The sequence below is a fragment of the Lepus europaeus genome, chromosome 11 (genome assembly GCF_033115175.1).
Source record: "Lepus europaeus isolate LE1 chromosome 11, mLepTim1.pri, whole genome shotgun sequence".
Taxonomy (NCBI): Eukaryota; Metazoa; Chordata; class Mammalia; order Lagomorpha; family Leporidae; genus Lepus; species Lepus europaeus.
In genome coordinates, this window is record NC_084837.1 from 80568992 (window position 1) to 80586520 (window position 17529).

General features: G+C 37.8%; 1 protein-coding gene across 4 annotated transcripts in view; it reads right to left on the reverse strand.

Annotated features, from left to right (window-relative positions):
• The window catches only part of SLTM (SAFB like transcription modulator), a 50265-nt gene that overhangs the window by 22865 nt on the left and 9871 nt on the right, over nucleotides 1-17529 (reverse strand). For 3 of the 4 annotated variants that reach the window (XM_062206014.1, XM_062206011.1, XM_062206010.1), the window contains exons 3-5: nucleotides 13240-13304; nucleotides 10108-10305; nucleotides 8763-8810 (exon numbers count right to left, since the gene is read on the reverse strand). In XM_062206014.1, the coding sequence (XP_062061998.1) occupies nucleotides 8763-8810; nucleotides 10108-10305; nucleotides 13240-13304 (311 nt within the window). The remainder of the gene's footprint in view (nucleotides 1-8762; nucleotides 8811-10107; nucleotides 10306-13239; nucleotides 13305-17529) is intronic. The other variant, XM_062206013.1, reaches the window with a different exon arrangement.

The following is a 17529-nucleotide window of genomic DNA, read 5'->3' on the forward strand; positions in this document are numbered from 1 at the left end:
GTGAGAAAGCTGACTAGTTGTCACTTTCAAATCATTCATTATTTTTATCTGTTTAAAATGAATTAAAAGCTATCACACATATGCGGGTGGCTAGCCAATTAAAAATATTTTTGTTATAGTTATAAAGAAATAATTCATTCCTTTTTCAAAACAGTGTTTTTAATTTTAAAATATCTGCTATTGTCACTTAATTGAAAATTAAGCATGTGTGAATTTGAAAACAGCAATGTCACAAAGGTTCTTTACCAAGCAAACAATGCAAAAATCACTAAGTAATCACACCAAGATAGAAACATTTTCCCAAATCATAAAGGATAAGTAATATGTATTATAATCTAAAGTAGAAAAAAAAACTTTAAGGAATATTTTAACTTTTAGTATAATTTTAAGTAGATTGCTTTAAGTTAGGTGGTATGAAACTTGGTGTGACATTACCAAATAAGCCATAGAGCAGTGATTCTCACCAGAGTCCCCTGGAGGGCTCAGTTAAAACAGATTACTGGGGCTCAGCCACAGTGTGTCTAGTTCAGAATGTCTGGAGTGAGCCTTGAGAGTGTATACCTCTACCAAGTTTCCAGGTCATGCTCACGCTGCTGGTCCAGAGAGGACACTTTGAAAACTACTGTCTTAGAGTGCCAGCTGAGCAGTCAAAGAAGACTTAAAGCAAAATTGAAAGAGAAATGAAAGTTTAAATGGCAGTTTAAACACAACTTTAGACTCATGTAACACAATTTTAGATTCATATAAAATCATGGGTTCTGTAAAAATGTCAAAAATTTAATACATGCTCAAAGTTAGGTAAGGCTAACAATCATATTTGTAAAAAATAATCTTAAATGTTTTGACCCTGTTAACATTAAGTATCCCAAAAAGGGAATGACTCATAATTTTAGTCACTAAAACAACATGAAGAAAAGTACACTTGAATTCTAAGCCACAAGCTTAAGATAGTAAAATAGCCTAGAAAAAGTTAATCACTGACTCATAGCAATGTCAATCAAATTATTCTACAAGTCTGCTAATTTATACTGTAAAGAATTTTTGTTGTATGGAATTTACTTTTAATCATTATATCTCTAACCTAGTGTCTGGAAAAGAAAGAAAAAGGGACTCGCTTGGATGGAGTGGTAAGGTGGCAGCAGCACGAGAGGATGAGTCATGTGCCAATTGTGGATCAATCTTTTATTCTAAACTTTTAATTCAGTAATTTATTTTGAAGGGAAAAGTAAGCTGGGACACCTAAGCTTATAGTTAAAAGCAGAACAAATGAACTTGAAGAATGCAACCTAACTTTCCTTTATCTACCTGTGATACCAATGAAACATCATTTTCCAGTTATTCTTTTAGAGTTACAACCTTGATAAGTTCAAGCAAAGATGTCCAAATTATTTGCTATTTTTATGAGTATACTTAAGAGTATCAGATAAAAAACATTTTTTTGTTACTTTCCCTGCCAATTAAAAATGTTGCTACTAGTTGCCAAATTAACTGCTAGGGTTTGCCTTACTTTGTGGATGAATTTTTAGACATTTTTCTTAATAATTCAACATGTCTTCTGAGGGCTCTCATAACCTAAGTTTCTCTGCATAATGATACACTGGCCTAATTACATATACTTATATGCCCTAGGGAAAAAGGACTTGACCCAGCTTCTAGTAAACAAAACTGATTACAATGAGGTGAAGCATAAAAACAACTAAGGCTGTGGCAGGCCGTTAGCCTACTAGTTAAGATACTGGTTAACAGGTCTGCATCCCATATGGAAGTGCCTGGGTGGATCTCCGACTCCAGTTTTCAGCTAATGCAGATCCTGGGGAGGCACCAGCAGTGACTCAGGTAATCAGGTTCCTGTCATCCATGTGGAAGACCTGGATTGAGTTCCCAGCTCCCCTTGGCTATTTCAGCCATATGAGAGCAAACCAGCAGACAAGAGATCACTGTTTCACTGCCTCTCAAATAAACAATAAATGATGGTTATAGGAAAGATGAACCACATTTAAGTGCATATTTGTCTTACTGTTCAGTTTGTGCAGTAAACACAGCACAAAAAAGTCCTAAATAAGCCCCCAAAATCATTCCAATAAGCAAACCAAGCAGGAAATACAAAGACAACAACCGAAATTTTTGTCTAAATATATTATGTACAGACATGATACACAACTTATTTGAAAATTCCTACCCACTGAAAAAGATTTTTCCTAGAATGAATAATATAGTAAATAAGTAAATATTGTAAAGCAGTAACTTACTAAATGCAAACCACCCTTTACATTTACTGTAAAGCATCCTTTTAAGGTCACCACTTGAGTTTATCTAGGAAAAATATTTGACGTGAAAATAAAACAATTGCTCTTTGAGACAAACACTCATGTTCTCTGCAGTGGAATGTACAACCCTTAGTCAAACGCTAAAAACTCTTTTAAGTTCTTCTATTTTCATTTCATCTTAGGGACATCAGTGACTGCCAAGATACAGATAAACCTGGGACTAATTTTCAATCAACCAAGTGTTCATTACAAACTTGTAATATATGTACGTGTGTGGATTACATAAAAGACCTCCTTTCCTCTGACTTGTGGTGTGAACGATGTGTTCAGCAGGTGTCCTGGGGGAGGTATTTAGCCCAGAGGTTCAGATACCCACAGTCCCACATCAGAGTGCCTACATTCAATTCCCAGCTCAGGATCCCGACTCCAGCTTCTTCTAATGGGAATCCAGAGAAGTAACAGTAGTGGTTCAAATGATTGGGTTTCTGCCACCCACACAGCCAACCTAAACTGACCTCCCAGATCCTGGTTTCAGTCTGGCTAGGTCCTGGCCACTATAGGCATTTGCAGAGGGAACCAGTGATACAGAATTCTCCCTCTCTTTCTCTGCCTCTTAAATTAAAAAAATTTTAATAGATAACACTTTCAAAATAAGCTTAAATCACAAACCATCTGCTATCTGACAATATAAATGACATGGGGAATTTTAAAAAATTCCTAGCACATAATAAGCACAACAAATATTTTTAATATTTTAAAATTTCATTATTTCCATCTACTTTAAAGGCAGAGTGACAGAGACAGAGATCTCCCATTTACTGGTTCACTCCCCAGATGCCTGCACACAATTCATTAGCAGGAAGCTGGATAGGAAGCAGAAGAACCAGGACTCAAATTGGCACTCTGGTATGGTTTAACCTGCTGTGCCACAATGCCCACTTCAGCACTCAATAAATATTTGTCAAATGTATTTCCTGAGTAAATTTAGTGTTAAGACACTGCTATCTTTAACTAAAGACTGAAAGAACTGCTCATTTTTATATATATAAAATATACATAAGTACAAAAGAACTTAGAAAACATTTGCTAGGGTGATTTTTTTTTTTTTTTTGTGAATATGCTACTACAGTAGGCATAATAATTCCTATGTGTTTATCCTGTCCTTACCACGGAAACAGTTCTACTCTTTGGTATGTAATCTATCTAGATGAATTTTACCTATGTAACAGAGATCACATGTGATCTATATAAGATATATCAGGGATTAAAATAACGGGTACAAAAAGTCCTCTGTAATGAGTAAAGCACTCCAGAGGAGACAGGAATTAGAGAAAGCTTTATGGAGAAGACAGTGGTAAATTTTGGCTTTCAGAGGTATATACATTTTATATGACAAAAAAAAGAAGATGCCCAGGTTAACGAAATGTTAGATACAAAGGAAAGTAGAATATAAATGTCACAAGAGAAGATTGAAGAGGTTCTTGAGACTAGAAGGAACTTCTAAGAATCAAAGCATTAGGAGAAAATTTTGAAGAAAAACAGAACATGGACCAAATTCTATGTAGTATAGCAAACTACCTAGAAGCTAATGCTTAAAAATTGAAGCTTCAAGTAAAAGCCTGAGCACTTGTTTTTTTTCCTTTTCTTTTTTTTTTTTTTTTTAATAAGATTTACTTACTTATTTATTTTGAAAGGCAGAGTTGAGGCGGAGGAGACAGAGAAAGGGAGAAACAGAAAGAGATTTTCCATTACTGATTCACTCCCCAATGATCACGAAGCCAGGACATCTAGGTATCCCACATGGGTGGCAGGGGACCTAAGCACTTGAGCCATATTCCACTGCCTTCCCAGGGGCACTAGCATAGAGCTGGATCAGAAGCAGGGCAGCCAGGACTCAAACCAGTGCTGGCACTGCAGGTGGGGCTCAGTTCACCACACCACAAAGCTTGGCCCCCATGAAAATATTTTAATTAGATGATTTTTAAAACTTTTTATCTGGAAATAATTACAGACTCAAGGACCTGCTGATTTTATCATTAAAAGCCATACCTAAATGTTGAAAATACACGAAAACAAATCAACCTAAGTATGTATTAGTTGGTGAAATAATCATACAGAGCACAACTAATCTCAAACACGTAATCTGTTCATCCCTTGAGGCATACATCCTTATGACAAACATAACTGAGAAAAAATATTTTCAGTAATCATATTGGTGCTGGTGTTGGTAGTGAGATAGGGAAATAATTAAGATAAGGGAAATGATTAACTTGAAAAAGTACCCAAATGAACTAAAAATCAATTTTATCTTAAAAGTCAAAACAAAGAGGCCGGCGCCGTGGCTTAACAGGCTAATCCTCTGCCTTGCGGAGCCGGCACACCGGGTTCTAGTCCCGGTCGGGGCGCCGGATTCTATCCCGGTTGCCCCTCTTCCAGGCCAGCTCTCTGCTATGGCCCGGGAAGGCAGTGGAGGATGGCTCAAGTCCTTGGGCCCTGCACCCGCATGGGAGACCAGGAGAAGCACCTGGCTCCTGGCTTCGGATCAGCACGATGTGCCGGCCGCAGCGGCCATTGGAGGGTGAACCAACGGCAAAAAGGAAGACCTTTCTCTCTGTCTCTCTCTCTCACTATCCACTCTGCCTGTCAAAAAAAAAAAAAAAAAAAAGTCAAAACAAAGAACATTCCAATATACTCTCTAGAAGTATACATTAAAAAGAACTAGAAACAACAAATAATTCAGTAATAGTGAACACGCCTACCACCCAGATTGTTGTCCTGAAGTACCATTTACCACTAAAAGGAAAAAACAGTTAATTATAGGTCTGCAGCAGGACATGGAACATCTTTACAGAGCAGAAAGCAGACTCAAAGACCACTGGGGTCATGTCAAAAGGACTTAGAGTCAACTTGAAGAGGCTTTCTCACTAGCCATATATGGGACAATTTAATCATTAACAAGGATAATAGCAATGAACCAAAATACATTAAATAGTCAAATCCATGAGTTCAGAATGAATCTAAGGGAAAGGAAAAATTTTAAACTCACTGGTTACTTTTAGAGATGCTAGTGAACCAGCTCATTCTTCTTCTTCTTCTTCTTCTTTTTTTTTTTTTTTTGACAGGCGAGTGGACAGTGAGAGAGAGAGAGACAGAGAGAAAGGTCTTCCTTTGCCATTGGTTCACCCTCCAATGACTGCTGCGGCCGGCGCATCACGCTGAGCCGAAGCCAGGAGCCAGGTGCTTCTCCTGGTCTCCCATGTGGGTGCAGGGCCCAAGCACTTGGGCCATCCTCCACTGCACTCCCGGGCCACAGCAGAGAGCTGGCCTGGAAGAAGGGCAACCGGGACAGAATCCGGTGCCCCGACCGGGACTAGAACCCGGTGTACCGGCACCGCAAGGTGGAGGATTAGCCTATTGGGCTCCAGCGCCGGCCCCCAGCTCATTATTCTAAAAATTGGCAACTAAAATTAAAGAATCAAACATACTGCTGGTGCCACAGCTCAATAAGCTAATCCTCCGCCTGCAGTGCCGGCACCCCAGGTTCTCGTCCCTTCGGGGCACCAGATTCTGTCCCGGTTGCCCCTCTTCCAGGCCAGCTCTCTGCTGTGGCCCGGGAGTGCAGTAGAGGATGGCCCAAGTGCTTGGGCCCTGCACCCACATGGGAGACCAGGAGAAGCACCTGACTCCTGGCTTTGGATCAGCGTGGTGCGCCGGCCGCAGTGGCCACTGGAGGGTGAACCAACGGCAAAGGAAGACCTTTCTGTCTCTCTCTCTCACTGTCCACTCGCCTGTCAAAAAAAAAAAAAAAAAAAAAAAAGAATCAAACATACATCCTAGCTTTCCTCTGTAAATGGGAAAACAAATAGTAGATGAAGAATTTCTCTTTCTAGAAATACTCCAGCTAATAAATAAAGAAGAAATGATATGATTAGAATGTCAAAATTTTGCAGCTCCTAATGGGGTAAAGCTCATCAATGACTAGAATCAACACAAAAATACTCAACCAGATATTATAGCATTCAAATGGAAGAATACTATCCTACCTAAAAAATACGTATGTGTTATGATGGGGGAGATCTGATATCTTAATCTGACAGTAAGCCCCTTGATCCTATAACCGACTTACCAGTTTACAGAAAGTAACAGTATATAAGTGAATCTGTGGAATGACACCACAGGAATATCTAGACTTTAGATGCAAAATCTAGACTTTAGAAGCTCTATAGCAGGAGTTGGCAAACAATACCAAATGCCCATTTTTGTAAATATTTATAGAAACACAGCCATGCCCATTCATTTACATATTGTCTACAGCTGCTTTCACACTACAAAAGCAGAGCTGAATAGCTGTGACATAGCAAAGACAAAGATAACTCTTTAAGAAACACTGCAAACCCTGCTCTATAAACAACTCAATTCTTTCAAGAATTAAAATCGTGTATTTGTGTGTGTTGGTGGGGGAAGGTTGAGGAGCTAATAAACACTTTAATCAGTCACAATATGTAGATCTTATTTCTATTTGGATTCAAACAATACCTATAAAGGGAAAAAAATAACAGACAGTAGAACATTTAAACACTGACTTAATGATGTTAAGAGTTCTCTTTTAGTGGCACATACTGAAATTTTCCAAGTAAAACACAGATGGATTTGATTCAAAATAATGCAGAAAGGGAAAGAGACAGAGGTACAGGGGAAATAAGACTGGTTATGAGTTGATAATAGCAGAAGCTGGGTGATGGCACTACTATATTCAGAGTAACATACTCTGTAAGCCTGTTTACAATCATTAGCACATGGTGAAACCGAGGTATCATTTATAGATTTCTAGATGTTCCACCATACATTATTTAGAAAGAGAAAAAGGTCACTTTACTTAAAGGAAATTTCTCTGAAATTTTAAATTCCCTGTCTTCTGAAGAGAAATAAATATTCTTTCACTATCAGCAAGGCTATCTTTAGCCCCCAAAATGTGGGGAAATGAGAAAATGTTCCCATTCATTTTTTAAGATGCTTTATTTCTATTGGTTAAGAAAGTTTGCAATAAATAACCTATTATTGGGGCCAGCACTGTGGCGTAGAAGGTTAAGCTTCCACCTGCGACACTGGCATCCCATATGGGGGCTGGTTCAAGACTCAGCTGCTCCACTTCTGATCCAGCTCCTTGCTAATGCACCTGGAAAGCAGCAGAAGATGGCCCAACTCCTAGGGCCTCTGTACCTACATGGGAGACCCAGAGGAAGCTCTGGGCTCCTGGCTTTGGCCTGGCCCAGTCCTGGCCACTGAGTCCATTTGGGGAGTAAACCAGCAAATGACGATATCTCTCTCTTTCTTTTTCTTCTCCTCCTTTCTCTGTAACTCTGCCTTTCAAATAAATAAAAAATAAATAAATCTTTAAAAATAAATAGATACCTAAATAATCAACTTTGTAAATGAGAGATCCTTCGATCCAGTATTTTCACAACTCATAGCTTGCACGACTATAGGAGTAGCCCTTGATCCAACTGAAAAAGCTAGTTGCCCAAGGATATGAAGAGTTTAATTCCAACTATCTGCAAATCAGTAATCTGGAAAGGTTATTTATTCAATTTAAGGGTCAATCTTCCTAATGTATTCTTTAGTACTAAGGAATGAATGAACTTAGGGATAGGATGTTGGACAGGCCTAACTGCTATCACAGCCCTAACATTTCCTTTCTGAATATTCTAAATGGTCAAAAACAAGTTTCTTCCCTTGCAATAAAAACTGAGTGCATTTCACAGGCAAGAGGGGCAAAGAAGGCATCACTGGGGCAATTCAGTCCATAAATATAAGCCTCTCTAAAGATTCCAGTGAGGAAATAACAGACCTTATACCATTATTCTGAAGCCTAGCAAACCAGGGAAACCTCTCTTTCTATTGGAAAATAAGCCATTTAAAGGTTGTACATGAATAAGGGGTTCTTGAATATAGTTATAAAAAGAGACAAAGCATATTTTTAAACTACAGAAACTGAGCATCTGAGAATCAGGTGTTAAGATATATACTATAAATATCACATATAACAAAACCAAATTTTATCATGAAGTGCAGTTGTTTTCCATATGGACACAGTGAATAAGTTTCTAGAACACAGAATTAAAGGATATTAATGTGTTTAAACTATTTGTTTTACACCAAAGTGACACAAAAAATAAGGGAGAATAAGATTTCTCATAAGATTGCTAACCAGAGTTATGTTTTACAGAAAGGGTAATTTTTAATTCTGAAAATGGCAGAAACCTCATAATAATTCCAAATATCTTTATAGCAACAATAATTTCAGCTATTTATTGGCAATAATAATTTCAACTATTTGCTAATAGTTTTAAGTATTTTGTATACACCATACATATATAACCCAGTATTAAATTTAAGGCAATTTTATGAATTCAAAATTATGACATCAAAATAAGATTCCTTTTCAAAGCCCTTCCACCCACAATATCAGATTCATAGGACCAAATGAAAACTTACTTGGGCTGTTAGAAAGGTATCATCTTCACCTTCTTGAGCTTCAATTTCCTAAGTAAAAGGGTATACAATAGCTTTGCTTTACAAAGTATCTGGGTAAAATGAGAATGCTTTTATGTTTATACCTGATAATATCTGCTTTGTGGGCACAGTGTCTATGGCTGTGTAGGTACTAAATCAACGCTTAAGAATTTAAACTGTATGTTTTATGCCAACATAAAACATTAGTCATGTTAGTAGAGAATTAGAGGAATCTTCCCTGAGCCCCTCACTTATTAGGCTAGGTAGAAGGGGAAGTGTTTGAAGCATAAATACTAACAAGCGCTGATTCCCCTGAACCATTGGTTTTCTTATGATGTAATAACCTCCTTCAAAGCAGGACAGCTTGCTTTTTAAAGAAAAATTTCAAAAACCATGTGCTTTAAAACTAACCTTTTAAAAAATCAAAAAATTTAAAAATTAAACTTTCATTCGTATTTTCCCCACCCTTTTATAATAACCAAAGAAATGCAAATTAAAGTAGCTTTTTCATACCTTCTAAAATAGCCTAGGGGAAAAGACAACCTCCCGTCAAGGAATGCTTCGAAGTCTGAGTGAAATTAATACACTCATTCAAAATAGGGTAGAACTTAAATGTCCAAAATTAAAGGAGTTGCTATCAGACAAATGGAAAGCAGCCTAATAAATTAGGTATAACACACAGATTATGAAGTCATTATGACATGTTATATGAAAATAGAATTTAGAATAAATCGCAGCTTCCAGTATAACAACTGTGTAAAAATATACATTTATGTGAGGTAAGAAAAAATTTAAGATTTCCTTAGGTAGTAAGATTCTGGGTGATTTATAAGTAACTTTAAAAATATACTTCAAAAATATCCTGAGATTTCCAAACTGAACCAGGAAAAAAAATCTTTTTTTTTTTTTTAACTATTTAAAACTTAATTTTATGGGTGTCATGTGTTTAAAAAACTGGCTAAAAGGGCCGGCGCTGTGGCGTAGCAGGTTAAGCCGCCACCTGCAGTGCCAGCATCCCATATGGGTGCCGGTTCAAGTCCCAGCTGCTCCACTTCCAATCCAGCTCTCTGCTATGGCCTGGGAAAGTAGTAGAGGATGGCCTAAATCCTTGGGCCCTGCCCCTGCATGGGAGACCCAGAAGAGGCTTCTGGCTCCTGGCTTCGGATTGGCACATCTCCGGCTGTTGTGGCTAACTGGGGAGTGAACCAGTGGATGGAAGACCTCTCTCTCTGTATGCCTCTCCTTCTCTCTCTGTGTAACTCTGACTTTCAAGTAAATAAATAAATCTTAAAAAAAAAAAAAAAAAAAAAAAAAACTGGCTAAAGACCTGACTTTCGATGTCCTCTTTTTCTATATCTTCTATTGCTTCTGCCTCTATTAATTCATGAGCTCTCTTGTTCTCTTCTGCAGAAAGTAACTCCTTGGAATGGACATTTTCTTCTTCATTTTCACCAAATTCTTCAGAGTCCTTTAGTTCATCATTTCCATCTTGTTCATGTGCCTCTTGATTCTCCAATTCACAGTCCTTTTAATGGTAAGAAAATTTGGTACAACCAGAGGCAAAGTAGTAGGCTATCCATCAAACATTTTTTGGTAACTTACAACTAACTGTGTGAAATTTGATCATATTTTGATATTATTCCCAAAGTCAAAGTTCAACCATTTTACCTTACATATTAACTGTGTCTTTAAAAAGAGGAGTCTAATACCAAGATCATTAAACCAAGAATTTTAATATCTCTCACATTGAAATGCACACTAATTGAGATGTTCTGTGCACACTGTTAAGAGTGGCTCTAAAGTCAAGCTATTTAAATGTTTACCAAGCCACATTCTAGGAGCTGTCCAGATGATATGCCTTCAAAGAAATAATTTGACTGCTCCACATGCCACAGTTTGATTTAACTGGAAGACCCTGGAAGTCTTAGATGTCAAAACAAAGTTTATTTCTATTTCATAATAAGGAATGAATGTTCAATTGCTTTATCAACATCTGTTCTTGAAAACTATGCAACTAAGTAATTTACATGTATTTGTTTTGAAATATCTCACTGTGCCACAGGGGAACGTACGTTGCAATCTGTCCTAACAAGGTCTGTGTACCCTAAAAGTTCATGGCTACACGATTCCCCTAAAAGTTCATGGATACACGATTCTTCAGTGTTAACAAAGCGGCAATCTGCTTGGCTAGACAAAGGGCTAAAAGCAATAAGCATTCCCTTCCTCCGTTCCTATTCCTAAAGTAAAACCAACAAAAGATTTCTGGGTTAAAAGGGGAAAAGGGCAGGGGCAGGACTAACACAGCTGAATTGCAGTGAAGGACCAGAAATTTCTGTAGGGAGGCAGGCACAAAAGGCACATGACTGTTTTGGAATGTGGAGTGCTTGAGGTAGTGGGACATCTCTGCTTTGACCAACCTTGTCAAAATACGAGTGGAAGTTGAAAATGGAATTAGGTGGTTGCGTGATGGTAAAGGAAGTGCAAAAAAGAGCAAAGAAGCCTCTGAGGGAACTTCACTTGCCCTCAAGTGCCAGTGTAATCATTCTCCTCACTTATCCACAGAAGCAATTTCCATACTCTTCAAACATTTAGGCAATAAGTGGTATTTACCCACCACTGTCATTTAATTCCAAAATTACCAATTCTGGGAGACAAAGAAAACATATTCACTGAATTCCAGTTCAATATATCACAAATGCTGATACTTCCAAAGTGGAAAAAGAAACATAAACAGAAAATATATGTAAGCAGGATTTTTAAAACCAATTCCTTTGCTGTTCTAGACATTATCACAGGGTTCATTTGATAATAACACAAAGGCATATTTTGAGCACAGGTAAGAGATAGTACTATTATTTTTCTGAATAGATCTGTCTCTTTATAACATTTCAAATGACTAACATTTTTATAAATGGAAAGAAAGTTAGACATTTGAAAATTAAAGGACTTTTTACTAAGTCCCAGTGTTTTCCAGCTTCTGGGTAACTTTTGCTTAATCACACATTGACTAGTGAAGACAACTGAAGAAAGTAAAAACAGGCCGGCGCCGTGGCTTAACAGGCTAATCCTCTGCCTTGCGGCGCCGGCACACCGGGTTCTAATCCCAGTCGGGGCGCCGGATTCTATCCCGGTTGCCCCTCTTCCAGGCCAGCTCTCTGCTATGGCCCGGGAAGGCAGTGGAGGATGGCCCAAGTCCTGGGAGACCAGGAGAAGCACCTGGCTCCTGGCTTCAGATCAGCGCGATGTGCCGGCCGCGGCGGCCATTGGAGGGTGAACCAACGGCAAAAAGGAAGACCTTTCTCTCTGTCTCTCTCTCACTATCCACTCTGCCTGTAAATAAATAATCAAAAAAAAAAAAAAAAAAAAGAAAGTAAAAACAGCAAAGGCACAAACTGATAGGAGAAAACAGGACAAGGGTAACAGAACACCCAAAGGGTCAAACAAAATCTGACTGATTCTAGACATGCGAATCATTGATTTGAATGGATTCTTGGAAAAATATTTCCTAAAACTATATGCTTTCAGGGTTGACTCCTCAACCAAATACTTCTTTCTCTCCAAGCCTGGCCTCCAAGTATGTGCTGTGTGTTGTGTTGTGGAAGATCCGTGTGTAGACTGCAGAGAGGGAAAAGTTAAGAGGTAGGAGAAAAGAGCAGCTGAGTGGACATGAGCTGACTTCATGGTGGGGCACACAGACATATCCAGAGACATAATGACAATATGGACTAACTGCACAGAAAAACCAAATATATGTGGGTATCAATGTATATTATTTTAAGAGGAGCTGTGCTCATTAAATAATTCCTGTAAATACCACAATACTTAAGACCTAACAATGAGTAAGTAGATCACTTTTCATTAAAGTGAAGACAAAACAAATAAAAACTTCAACTACCATTTAAAATAACGCTTCTATTTCTATTGTACATAGAATTGTCACAGACCCAATTAAAGTTACATTCTTTTTCTGGCTGGTAAATTTTGAAGCACATTCCTTTTCAGCCAAAAAAACACCTGGCTTAATTATCTTTAAAGGAGCAAAACAAATTTCTTAATTTGATTCTTAACAAGTAACAACACAATAGTAATTTTCTCTCTTCATTTTAAAGTCTACATTAATCTAAGTTTTGTATATTATGTACAAACTCCAAACGCAATAAACAGATTACAAATCACCAGTATCTTTCACAGTGTTCTTTTGATCTCGAATTAACATATTAAATTGTCCTTTAACTATTCCTCTGGATTCTATGCCTCAGATTTCTAAGCAAAGGCCTGTTTCATTTAACTAAATAAAAAGCAATTGTGTTTCTCAATTATGAGAGTTAATGAGATTGACAATATCACTAAATATTAGTTTACATACTTCAGGGTCTTGTTCAAATGAAATGCAGAAAATTCATCATGCAAAATGCTAATCTCCACATAAAGGTCTTAACCTGAATAATTAACATTTTACCTTGACAAAAGCATCATCTTCCACAGAAGCATCTCCACCCAACTCATCTGCTTCCTGTTTTTTACCTGTGGAAGAAGGAAATTGGGTTAACAATCAATATTTTATTTCCTTAAAAGCAAAATAACATTCAGTTTACCCTGCAGTATCTCTCCACTCCCAAATCCACTAATGCCAACTGCTAATCAACCAGCCACCTGGTCTTGGCTGTCCCAAACAACATCAACAACAAAACCTCATGAACAATGGCATGCTGCTTGTGTGGAAATATACTGTGCAAATAATCCTACATATCAACCCCTCATCTTAACTGACTTGACAAATATGCTACATTTTCTTTAAACCACTTGAAGTCTCTTCAATTTTCTCAGAAGCAGCAGTACCTTTCAATGGCATTGTACTAACCATAAACATATATACATATAACCAGTCACCTAATAGCTGGGTTCAAGACCTGTATCCCCACAAAGCCTTTGCTAAGTTCTCCACAACAAGCTTACTCTTAAATAACAATTCTCATACTTTTAATTTGCATCTTACAATACATTCATCACTTAATTATACATTGCCTTGTACTTTGTTCAAGTACATCCTGCCTCCCCATGGAGATAAGAAATTCCTGAAGTACAGTGACTACTTCAATAGTAGTCTTTTATTTGTCCAAAAACCTAAGTATAAATAGCACTGGTCACTTAACATGATGACTGATTTAAAGCAAGCAGAAATTGCTGTGGAGTAGAAACTGCTAATAGTTTCCAGACAGCCTAGAGACTTTCTCTGCCCATCTCATCTTGAAAACTTTACAAATTGGTGGCTGGAACTTTAAAAACGTTTTCCACATTAAAAAAAAAGCTTTCCACACAGCCAGTGCTAAAAATTTATTATATTTTCAGTCTAGTTCACAAAAACCTACTTTAAAATCCATAATGTATCAGAAGACTGTAAAACACAGCTGCTAGAACGTTTGTACTTAAATGTTTTTCATTTCTTTTGAAATGTGAACAGATGTTCCTCCCTGAGGCCAACTTATGAGCTTTTCTCTAGCCCTGCAGCAGGCCCTGGCAGTGTGACCATTGAGCTCAAGCCTGGGGTGGAGGTGGGGAGGATCAGCTGCTGGGGTACCTGAAGAAGGCTACAGTGCTTCTCTCTCCCCGGTCTCCTCACCAGCCCCTGTCTGTCTTAACTACTGCCAATGTGAAATCCTTCCCATGAATAAGCGATAAAAGCACAGCAAGACCCGGGTCTGTGTAGGGACGTGAAAACACGGTGGACATTTTCCTTTTACCCTGGAAGTACATGAAGGCTCAAGAGAATCAAATGAGTGATGAAGTGCAGCACATATCGTGGCGTGAATTTCCTACTTAAAATGTTGGTGTTTTTATTTTAGGGAAAACACAAGTTTTGGTTTACTATGGTCTTTCAGATAAAAGTATACATCCTTCTAATTTTATAGTTATCACCATTATCCCTCTCTTTGCTACCAAATTTAGTTTGTATGTGAAAATTTTACAAAATGAGAACAAGCCTCTCTGACTAGTCTGTTCTTAAAGGCTAGATTAGAACCACTGAGAAAGCCTGTTCATCAGAAAGTATTTATTAATCTTTTAAAGAAAAAAGTAAAAATATTCCTTTCCTGAAAAAGAAAATAGTATTGGATGAAGAAGAGCTCATTAAACTCTTCTATCACACTCAGACAGAATGTTCCACAATATTAAAAAAAATTCCTAACACAAAGAAAATAATATATGTCTGAAGTGACACGTACGCCAATTTCCCTGATGTGATCACTAAACATTATGTGTGTGTGTGTGTATATGAAATGGTTAACAAAGAACTAGCTCTACTTAATCAAATATATGCATATATAAAACTAGAGGGAAATCGGCAAATATTAAAAGAAGTGGAATTAAGGTTTAGCAAACATTTATATATGAGCCTGTGGTATTTTAATTTACATTTTAAAATAATTTTTACTTTAGAACAGAAAATACAGAGGTATCATAAAGAATCTAAAAGGTACAAGCAGAAATTCGATTTTAAAAAGTTCTGCCAATGACCATTAGCTCTTGGCTCCCCTGCCTCAGAGGCACCAACAGTAACGGGCTTCTTGTGTGTGCTTGAGAGATAGTTTGTTTACAAGGTACTTCAAACATCTTGTAGAAAATGGAATTAAAAGACAAGTTTATGTTAGTGTAGAAACTTTTAAATTCATGCATAATGGATTTGTGGAGTCTTCAAGAAGTTAATGAAAATGCCTACTATGAAAGGAGACAGGCATTGTGGCATAGGAGGTTCGGCTGCTTGGGATCCCACATGCCATACAGGAGTAAGAGTCCACGCTGCTCTGTTTCTGATCAACCTTCCTGTTAGACAGTGCTTGGGCCCCTGCCACCCACGTAGGTGACCCCGATGGAGTCCCAAGCTCCTGGCTTCAGCCCAGTCCAACCCTGGCTGTGGCAGGCATTTGGGGAGTAAACCAGCAGATTGCTGCTCTGCCTTTCAGCAGATGAACATAAACACGTATATTTTTTTAAAGTTCACAGAAAAAATATTTTTTGGAGAAATATTATACAAAGACTACAAAATTTTTTAATTTAATTTTTAAGTTTTTAAATTCCATTTGGTGTACCCTTATATGGCCTGGCTTGTCGGACCTCCAACCATAGTTAGGTTAGGATGGTTCCCCGGTTGAACAGTTACTCCTGGACAGAAAACACAGAAGACTATTCCTTCTAGGTACCTCCTGACACCATATATTTACCCTAAGGGAGCATAACATTGCCTTTCCACGTGAAATAAAAAGGACTACCCTGATATTTTGGGACTCCTCCAGTCTGACAAATTTTCTCCACTTTGCTTCCTAATGCCTAAAATCCCTCTAACTGGAATGCAGCTTTTCAGGGACTAGCAAAGATGAAAGGCTAACACTACAAATGCCAGGTGAGTTGAAGACTGTGAACTTGTAACCCTGCAGGACAAGACTGGCCAGATCTAGCCGATTGCACAGAAGTGGGTTCCAATGGCTATTAATCAGCAAGCAGGCATCTTCCTCTAATCTCTTGTTCCTCTGGTCCAGGGCTTCCCAAGCCTCAGTCATTCACAGGCCAGCTTCAGGATTTTTGCCTATCTACTTAATCTACCATTTTTTCTTTAGATTGGCTCAATTTTTCTTCTTAAATGAATATATTTTAACAGGAAAGTAAACAACAACAAAATCAATCTTAAAGGTGTTACTTTCTGGGAGAAATAAGTTTTAAAAATACCAAACTTTCCCCCCACCCCCCACCACTGAAAAACAACCTGCAGAACAGCCATACACTGCCACCCCACACCCTCCCTGCAACACACACACACACACACACACAAGCATTAGACAATAAACATTACCAGCTTAGAAACTCAGGACTACGAGGCCAAGAATTTCAAATATACAAAAATGAACCTGGAGTGGCATACTGATATTGTGTTGCAGAAAACCAAACTTTTACATTAACTTTTTAATGCTTTTAGTTGTAACTTTGGGCTTGTTTTATACATGTTAAAGTAGAAACTACTGTGATTTCTTCCTGTGTAAAAACAAAAACAAAAAAAAAAACACTTCTAAAAGTTTGTGGAAAAAAATGGAAAAGATAAGTTTATTTCAGTACAAAAATTTTTAAATCCATGCAAAATTTTCTCATAACACTCATTTTCCATGAACTTTTGGAAGACTTCATGTATTTTCCCTCCTCACATAAAATATAACTCGTTTTTAAGGCTGTAGTGTATATCAACCAGCCTAGAACTTACAATACAACAAATCAGCAGACAGGAGCATTCTGTATTTCCTGACTGATAACGGAGTAAGTCCTGGGTCGGATGCTAGTGGTAAACAAAGCCTGGACTTCTACTTGGCCCCACTAGGACAAGGCAGTCAAACTAGCTTCATATGCAACTGTAGCCTGCCAATAACAACTGCATATTCCTAACGTTAATGATGCCACAAACTACATCTTACAGGCCCCTAACTTTTGTAATGTCAGATGAGAAACAAAGAAAAACTTAAAAAACCTCAGATTCCAACAAGCAACACTACCATTGGCACATTTTTGTACAGTCAGTAACCATTCACATCTCTGTTCCATTTAAGTCTGTGCTGCTGTTGCTCCCGTAGCAAATTACGCAATCAGCTAACAAGATTCATTTGTTTTGTCCTTCAGGGAATCTGGCATGTGCCATGGAAATGTGAATTGGTCAAAGGGAAGTAGTGGCAAGCCCAAGAGGAAGTAGCTAACTGAAAGCTTAATGCAGACT